The 10,089-nt window shown below is 29.0% G+C and overlaps 2 protein-coding genes across 2 annotated transcripts; both read right to left on the bottom strand.

The window, feature by feature from the left end:
• Positions 1-4,618: 4,618 nt before the first annotated feature.
• LOAG_09385 (U3 small nucleolar RNA interacting protein 2) lies at positions 4,619-8,455 on the bottom strand. Its single transcript, XM_003144912.2, has 9 exons — positions 8,382-8,455; positions 7,952-8,149; positions 7,420-7,574; positions 6,826-6,905; positions 6,389-6,595; positions 6,089-6,233; positions 5,649-5,807; positions 5,152-5,368; positions 4,619-4,789 (listed from the first exon to the last, which is right to left on the bottom strand). The coding sequence occupies exons 1-9, from the start codon at positions 8,439-8,441 to the stop codon at positions 4,637-4,639; spliced, it is 1,374 nt and encodes a 457-aa protein (XP_003144960.1). The 5' UTR covers positions 8,442-8,455; the 3' UTR covers positions 4,619-4,636.
• Positions 8,456-9,199: 744 nt separating this feature from the next.
• LOAG_09387 (hypothetical protein) lies at positions 9,200-9,953 on the bottom strand (the record flags this gene model as incomplete). Its single annotated transcript, XM_003144913.1, has 2 exons — positions 9,200-9,438; positions 9,788-9,953. The coding sequence occupies 2 exons, from the start codon at positions 9,951-9,953 to the stop codon at positions 9,200-9,202; spliced, it is 405 nt and encodes a 134-aa protein (XP_003144961.1).
• Between the last annotated feature and the right edge of the window lie 136 nt (positions 9,954-10,089).

Genomic DNA, 10,089 nt, shown 5'->3' on the forward strand with positions numbered 1-10,089 from the left:
CGATAAATTTTGAAAGATAAAAATTTTATATCTTATTTGATGAGATCATTTTACCATTCATCCTCTGCGCTTAGTAAATTAGTTTAAACATTATCATTAAATCCTGCTTATCAATTGTTAACATTTTAAAACTTTAAAAATTAATAACACTTCATTAATGAAGTGATAAATTAGCAGGCTATAAAGTCGATGTCTTATTGATAAGATTGTTTGGTTATTGCACTTTAAATGTTATGTTCAAACTCTGTTATCAACTTTTGCACTTTGATAAAATCACTAATATTCGTAGTGATAAAGTCACAATAATAGAATCATTAATATTCGTAATGATAAATTCACAATCATAAAATTTCGAATATTCTGTTAACATTTTGATTGAAATTTTTAAAATACTACAAAAATATCATTCATAGCAATTTGTAAGTATTTTCATTTCACAAAATTATACACACTAATTAAGATAATTAAATGCATTTAATTATTTGTACAATTTTTTATAATTGGAAAAGTTTATGAAAATTTCCACTCTATTAATAATTAAATTAAAAATTTGTGCTATCAAAATTTCTTAATTTTAACACATCTTGCTATATTCTAACTTTGATAATTTCAATATAAATACTTCAAGGTTTTGAAAAGTTTATGGTTAAGTTGGAGTGAAAATTTCGAAGTGGAAGAAAAATATTTCAACTAATCAATAATGTATCTTAAAACAGAACTATCGTTTTGATAAATCAATGCTACAAATGGGTTGTATTTTTATTAAACCATAAAATTTTTGTAATTTATTCTAAAATCCTGGAGAATGAAATTCTTCTATGGGAGTTTTCAAAAAAAAAAGAATGAAGCAAATCGATAGACTATTTATTGCTTAACTAATTTGAAATTTAATGCAATCTACCACAATTCATTCATTGAATTTTTTTCTTTTTAAATTTTAAATTAAAAGAAAATTTCATTTCAGAAAAATGGATAAGTTAATTGAACAACATTAAACAGAATCTTTTCTAATTTGTCTCTCTCTCTCTCGCGCTCCCTCTCCTTCTTTCTTTTCCTCTCTCTCTCTCTCTCTTTTCATTTTCTTTTAAGAAAATAAAATATTAAAAGTGTATTAAAATAGGATTACTATAATTAACAATTATAGGCTGTTTATCAAATTATTAGTCTAAAATAACTAATTAAAGAAAAAACAATGAGCATTTAATTACAAATGAAAATGAGCTACTTCCTGCCATATGCAAATGCAATTAGTTCATAATAAACAAATTAAAATCTGTCAAAATTCCAGCAACACGAATAATTAATTAACTAATTAATCCAAAATATTGTTGTTAAAAATGTTAGAATTAAGTTTTGGTGTAATTCAATTAACATTTATCATCATTGATTGTTATAAATTGAAGTAATTAAAATTAAATAGTGGAATATTTGCATAAGCAATGCTATTATCACTGATAAAACTTTCACCATGTTTGAATGAGTAAATGGAATGTTATAATTTGAAAAATTTAAATTTGATCATCAATCAATGCCTAAATTCAATTTTACATTGCAACAGAAATGTTAATACACGTATTAATTTGGATTTGTTGAAAATCGATTGGTATTTAAATTTGAATTAATTACTAATGAAATGATTACAGTATGCTATTTCATACTTATTAAAGAAGTCGTAGTTTAAAATTTAACAAAAAATTGATCCGGAAAAATTGATCTAATTAATTTAAGTTAATTTAGACAAATTCAACTAGACTAGTAATTAATGATTAATAATTGTAAAGGAAAGAATTACGTAAACTTTATAGTTTAACGTGAAATTTCACTTCTTTTTCCATTACACGTGAAACTTTCTTTTTTTTCTCTCCCCTACATAATTATCAATTATTAATTGATAATTAATGATTAATAATTATATAAGAAAAATAAATGGTTGTATAATAATTTGCATAATTCGAAAACTTTCCTATACGTATACAATTTCAATCTTACTTAATGAATGATTAAACTAATTGGTTTACCTTTATCAGTTCAACCTTCACTTGCTATATTCCATTCAGATTAAGGCTAATGAGTTAAAGTTAGGTTCAGACAGTAAATACATGAAATTATTAATGTAATCATATGTACGCTAATGCTACTCCATGTATTAGGACGAAATAAACAAATATGAGAAATGATAAGATAATTAATTAATTTTTAGCAATTTGATTAATGATCATTATGTACAGTTGATTTGTCTCATATAAACTAAGGAAGAAATGAAATTTCACGTAAAACTACAAAGTACACGTATTAGTAACTTTTTTCTGTTTAATTTTTACATCTTTAAGCGACCAAAGATTAGAATTATTTATCTTTTTTCCTTTTTTTTCGGATTTACAAATTAGATAGAAATTTGTAATGAAAACTTTGGAGTTAATCAATAACAAGTGATAGGTTAATTAAGCAAGACAAACTGATTAAAGTTATTCAGAGAAATGTGAAAAAAAAACCTGTTTAACTTTACGGATATAACCTAATGTGCATTCGGATAAAACAATCCGGAAAATAGTGATATGAAAAAACCTGTTTAACTTTACATTGATATGAAATATGAAAAAAAAACCAATGAAAAATATGAAAACCTGTTTAATTTAATGAGTATAACTTAGTCTGTATTCGGATAAAACAATCTAAAAAAAACAACAAAATACTCCTTTATCAGAAACGTGTTTAGTTTTACGGCATAATTTAGTCTATATTCGGATAAAACAATCCGGAAAATAATAAATACCAATTTATCAACGTTGTGACAAATGGTAATCAATAAGATTCACATCTAATCGAATGATATAATCAAATCTACTGACAATAATTGATAAAAATACTTCAACTTGACCACAAACTTCCTTCATGTTGTTCACATTAAAATGTAACAAAAGTATAAAACGAAAAATTTTGTGTTACGAAGAGGCGCAAATTGTAACAAATTCTTTGCATTTTTAAATTTGCTTTAATTAACGTCCACTATTTATTTTCAGCATTTTTTGTAATTATACAAACAAACATAAAATTATACTAATGTGTAAATGATAACAGGAATAGCAGTAATAACATCTAAAAAGAAATTAAAGTACAAAAAATTAAAATTCCAATATAACACGGAATTTAAACGAAGTATCAGAAGAAGAAATAATTTTGAGTGGGATGGAGATGAAAAAGAAAGATGTTAATATAATGCAAAAAAAATAATTTTAAAAACCGAATAATAATTGTAATTCAAATAAAAATAACTTGTTTTCTAAGCAGATTGTTTAATGAAAATATATCATCGGTTTTTTTTTTTTGAATTTACTATTCAAAGATGAACTTTTTACCTCAATTCCTTATAAAGGTCAAGATTTTCATAGTAGTTCCAAATTCTAAGCTAAATGAGGAAAGTCCAGATTTTTATAGTAGTTCCAAATCCTAAGCTAAATGAGGAAACTACACGCCATAAAATGTTTAACAAAAAAAATCCATCTTCATTTATTGCAGTTATTCATCGATTTCCTGAGCAACTAGTAAATGTAGAATACAATTCTTGACGTGAAAAACAATATTCAATTAAAAGACAGTAAATAGAAGTGAAATAAACATAAAATCAACGAACCGAAAAGATCCTAACCACAGTCCGATACAAAATATTTCGAAGGAAAAAAAAAACTGCTGTTTTAACCAAGCGATTAAAAACAATAACATACAAAATGAAAACGAAAGCAAAAAGAATCAAAAGAATAAGAAAAGAAGAAATTCAGTACAATCTGCTACCGTAACCAGCATTTTGAACACACTGGGAAAACATTAAGAAAACTTGTGACGAAATGCCGATATAAAATGAATACCATTAAATCATAATTTGTTTTAATTCAATCGTTAGCCATACTCCCGGTAAGATTCCGTAGAAATTATTTGAAAGACAGAAATCTGAATGAAAATGATTAAACAGAATTTTTATATGAATTAACAGAATTATTGAAATATAACCGAAATAATTTCAAAGAAATAGCTCAAATGATTAAGTTTCTAATACTAAAATTTTTATTTTACTATAAAGGAAATTTTTAATGTTTGTAACACTAGAAAGGACATCAATCAGCAGTGAAAATAATGAAAAGTATATAAAGTCCAGTACCGGAAGATATGGAAGATCTGCATTACTTCCCTTTACAGTGTTTATTCAGTATTTTTCCCAATCCATAGTCTGAATGTTCCTACAAAATTCTCCCTTCCTTCCTTGCACCTTTTTTCCTCTGAACTCCCTTTGACTTAACTCAAAAAGCAAATCCTTTGCATTAGTTATGTTTGATAATGGTAAACAGCAAATATGAAATAGTGAAATTGTGCAAAACCTTCGAAGTTCCTGAATTATATTGATAAAAATGAAGACAAAAAAAAAGCAACAACTGATAATTCATTTGCACTATCGTGTGACTGATTTTTCTGTCAACTAAATTTAAACTGCATTTAAACTGTGTCGAAATTTAATTGGCATTACAATCGCCCTTCCATAGAAAAAAATTATTCGCTTTTGACACATTTTCGAACGAAAAAACTGTTTCGTCATTTCGTACAGTGATTTACTCTTCAGTAAAAATGACGTTGAATAGTATAACAATTATTCTATAGCATTATAGGCAAGTGAAAAAACTGTAATGACATTCCTAGCTTCAGCAATCTTCCACCATCTTCCAAATTTGTGTTCCTGACCCACGGCGCATGCCACTTCTTCACCATCATCCGAAAACCTAAGCTGGTTGATAAAGCCACTCTAAAAGAAAAAACAAATTTAAAAAGAATTTTTTAAATAAATAAAAGATGCATGAAAATGCATTAGGAAATCTTAACGTTGAATCGAATTTAACCGACTGTGACCACAAGAAAAAATTGGAACTAAAAATAAACCTTTTACAATTTTTTTTAATATTATGGGCTACTGACGTTAGTTTTATCATAGTTTCATAGTACATCATCTAGCTTTATTGATCCTTATCCTGATTTACTGAAAGTAATTAAAAATGTTCAAGATGGAATATGATCATAGAACAACTGATTTGTTTTTTAAAAATAATCTGAACTTTTTAAAGGTTCAAAGCTCCTATATCGGTACAAAAAAAAATTACAAAAACCTACTCGTTCATACGACAAAATATTTGTTATCGATTTATAATCTTCCGCAACTTTCCATAAACGAACAAATCCATCACAGGAACCCGATGCAATAAGATCTGTGTATCGTCGTGCAGCAACGGAAACAATCCAATTTGCCTGATTGTCAACACCGCGACCATGTGCTTCCACTTGTGTACAAACTGGTTTCTTTTTAAACGTTGACCAAATACACAAACTTCTGAAAAAACATGAAACTTAAGAATTATTTTCCAGTTTATAAACAACAAATCAAATTAAACAAAAGAAGAAAATACATATAAAATCACATGATTTTCCCATGCATACTCCGGTGGTAAAGTCAATTATAAGCCTTTTTTCTTTTTTTTTTTGTTTCCGCATGCTAGCAGACGTTAAATGGCACAAAAATTTCTCAGAAAAGCATGAAATTGATTTCCCTTCTATTTTAATTCTCGTTTCTTCTGCCAGCAAATCGAAAGAGAGATAATAGCTTAACTAACCCATCAGCTGAACCGGACACGAAATGATCTTCATTGATAAGTGCTACACAATCAATGCTAAAGCAACTTGAATAACCGTTAAATATCAAATGGCTATCTTCAGGCACCTTCCATAACCTCACGGTACGATCTTGCGAACCTGCAGTTATCAAACGTTCCCTGTAAATAAATTTACATTCTCAAATTCTGAAATATCTTTTCTCAATTTCCATAAAACTTGTCTATTAAAAGCTATTAAAGTTATTAAACTAAAATTTAGCAAATCAAATTTGGTTTTGTAAGCTATTAAACTAAAATTTAGCAAATCAAATTTGGTTTGATTCCATTATATTTTGATATGGTGCTAAAATTTATGGAAAAATCCGTGAAATTTCGAATTATAACAAGTATTAAATGACAGTGGACATTGAATTTATTTCCAGAATTTCTAGAAATTTTACCTTGATAAAGCGTCAATGTCGACCACTGCATCAACGTGACCAAACAGCGTATCTACGTATCCCAGCTGCTCCAAATCCCATAGTTTAATACATCGATCTTTGGAGCAACTGTACAGTTGTTGAGTATTCAATCGAAATACTAATCCTATAAAATAACAAAAGATCGGTTTAATGACTGAGCACTTTTCGAAACTTTTTATGCACAAAAAGTAAAAGCATAGGACCCATCCGATTGATCTAACAGTTCAGAATATGTCGAAAGTTAAAAAACAGATTACATGAAGTAGTCAGGAAACTAACCGGTTATCGCATTCATATGTCCGGTAAGATTTTTAACATGTTGTAAATTGCTGAAATTCCAAACCCGTATAATCGCATCGTTACCACCAGATACAAGATATCGATCATTGGCCGAAATTGCAAGACAAAATATTTGGCCTCGATGAGACATGCAATTTCCCTTAACGTATTTTATAGAAGATGTTATCTTTCCTTCTTCCAAATCATCTGAAAAATGATGAAATTTCCAAACAAATTCCAAAGAACAGACGACTCTTCGTTTGGGAAAATTGGAACAGCAAAAGTGATGCGAACATTTCCAAAGCTTATTTACATATTTATATTATTTCATCTTCCTTTCAATGATAATTTCTCTACAACAATCCTGCTCATCTTAGTACAATACATGAGTGTATGTTGGCAAAATTTTGAACTTTTTTTTTGCCTAATAAACTAACATTTCGCTATCGTTGCATCCTTCGAGCAACTCACCACATATCTGCCATCATGCGATATGACAACTGCAACGGTTGAGTACCTGGAACTTAAAATTTAGCATTACATAAGCTTTAAAGAATAATACTATTTACTCAGCATATATCAATTTACTTTTGCTGAAGTTTTGGTTGCAAAATAATCTTTCAGTTGAATTTCTGGTTCCTTCATCTCATGACCTATTAATACTTAAAGAGACAAAACGTGATATGTCAGTACCTTTAAAACCATAACATTGTTAAAAATATAAGAAAGTTAACGTCCAATGACCTAGTCAAAATGATTACTAGTAATATTCTTAATAATCGAGTATTCACGACATTTTCATCACTCATTACTCAGAAAAAAAGGAAAAAATCCTGAACATCCATAAAGCGCTGAATATAAACCTCGAAGGAAAGACTAACCATAAATCTATTGCAGTATACTCAGTCATTGTTTAGGAATAGATGATTAAATAGTCAACCTTCCTGATTGCAAATCTTATATTTTCTTCCAAAAATAGTTGCAAATAAATCTCATGTTGAAAGGAATATGTAAGAAATTACATTACCAACCTATGGGCTTTATACTGTATCGCAGTACCATTCAATCGTACTTCCTCTGCAACTCTTCGATGTAGAGTTGGAACTTTCGATAAAGCATCATCTCGTAAACGATGGGTAATTACCTCATTATCGTACGGTTCACCTTCTTCATTCTGTTGTTCACCCTAAATCAATACCTACAGTAAATTTCAAATTCTTTATTAAAACTGAAATTATGAAATAAATATTACGACCCACTGTTTTACCTCGACAGTCATCTCGAAATAAAACACCTAGAATACAGTTCCATTCTTCCATGTTTTATTTGTGTTGATAAATGCACTGCTATTAACTTACAACCAATATTTTGCATACAAGAAACAATGAATTACGCATTAGAGAGATAAATTTCATAACCATAATATCGCAAGTAATTTCTTCACATATGACGTACTATAATAATCCGCATATTTAGAGACTGAAATCTAGATGTACCAGATATAGTATAAATATGTAAATATGATATGGAACATTTAAATTCTTTAGAAAATACTTAAAATACCTGAATATCGTCCAAAAGCTGTTTTGCTTTTCGATATGCCACCTCTTGCACGTCTTCATATTCTTCCTCGTCACTTCGATTTTCAACAAATTTGCCACTATTATCATACAACAAATCCTCTTCATCTGAGGAAATATCCTCATTAGCTAATTTAGCCTTTCGTTTCGATAATTTCGGCACAGTTAACTTCCGTTTCAACTAAACTAACAACATTGCTTTACTTATAAACGATGAAGATTGAATAGTTGGTTAAATCATAGTGTGGTTCGTTTTATATGTTCCTTTTAGTGGAAGCTTCATAAAACCTCCATGTTCAACAAAAATATGGGATTTATGCGTTGCAAACAAACGCCGCCTCTAAAGTAGAATAACTTTAAACAGTTAGCTTCAGATGTTCATAGGGAGTCTATGCAATACGACAACAAAATACCTTCTTTTTCATCCTTGTATCACTACCATGACTGGATCGATTCCTGATAAAAAATGACATTATCACACCTGGAAAAATATCTGGTCATATATCAGGTCATAAAATTATGAACACTGATCACTATGATCACGTATCTAATCACGTTACCCTACAACTGAAATAAACCGACAACTAAAAAATATAAACCTCAGAAACCACACCAAACATCCCGAGAACGAACTTCCCAAATATTCCGACCGTCATCTCATTATATCACAATCCAGTAAACCCTGAGCATTGCTATATGTTGTGACTTGCAGCGTACGCTGCAAATCCTAGGGCCTCCTCGAGAAATGAGCGAGAACCAGTACTTGAATTTGTATGGAACGAATTAATTTAATTCTGTTTACGTGCGTGACAAAGATTACCAATTACGTGAAGTTAACTTCCCGAAACTATCGAACGTACATCGTTGACTTCAGTACATTCAATGTTATTGAATGTACGCTACCGTACATTTTGATCAGTGAAATTCCTCTTGTTAATCGTACGAAAGCGATATTGCTTCAACAAGCATATAATTGTGAGTTAACGTGAACGATACACGTCGAATACGTGAGAAAGATAACGTGAACAACACATGTCATTACGCAAAAAAGATCACTTTTCCAAAATTGTAAAACACATGCAATGAACGTAATTTATGCACAAGTTCATTATCCTGCAACTAGTTATTAAGCGAATTTTGTTTAAAACTTTCTCGTCCTTATTTTTGCAATAAATAAATTGAAGGGTGGAAATTTTAATTTAAACTTAAATTATTCATCAAGTGCAAAACTTTAATCTTTTGGACAAAATATTTGCGAAATAGTATGATGCATATGTACAATTCGTATGTACACAATAACGATTAAGCCGATTAAGATTAATATCCATAGGATCGAAATTACAATAACAGTCGCCCAGAACATTTTTATTTTCCAGCGTATTTTTGTCAGCGAACTCTGATACGGTCGTGGTGATATTCCGAATTTGCTGCTACTGTCGTAATGCTCTATACGGTATTGCTTAGTACAATCTGTACAGTTATTTATGTTGAAAGTATTGAGAATTCGACAATTAATCGATAATTAACCGAAATTTAATTTCAATCAAACCATCAATTAAAATTTAATCAAATTTTTGATTAAATTGATTTAATGATGTACGCCGCACCAATACCGATAATTTATCTTTTTAGAAGCTTTAAAAATAAGAAAAAATCGATCATATATCACTTAGATCACTTTGACTTTCCTCAAACCAAAAAAAAATCCCATTTCCCTAATTCTATTGGAGGAAAGACAAGAAAAAGACGAGAGATTGCTATGACTTTGAAATATCAACATACTCTCAATACTATTCTTAAGCGAGAACCTATCAAGTACCTGTAGTATTGGTTACTTCCTTGGATGTAATTGGTATCTTTTGAATTATACCCATTAATTCCATTCCTCGTACAATATCCCGAACATTATCGCCATTATTAATCGATAAGTTGGCATATGTCAGGGCAGTGAATAATGCGATTAATTCAAATACTAACGCAACCATTTCTTGTTAATAAATTAACGAAAAATAACAAAATTCATATTATTTTATTTCATTTACATACTTTCATCTATATACATATATATATATATATCATATATATATATATAATATATATATATATATATATATAATAATA

Source organism: Loa loa (assembly GCF_000183805.2).
Source record: "Loa loa unplaced genomic scaffold supercont3.382, whole genome shotgun sequence".
NCBI classification, from domain to species: Eukaryota; Metazoa; Nematoda; class Chromadorea; order Rhabditida; family Onchocercidae; genus Loa; species Loa loa.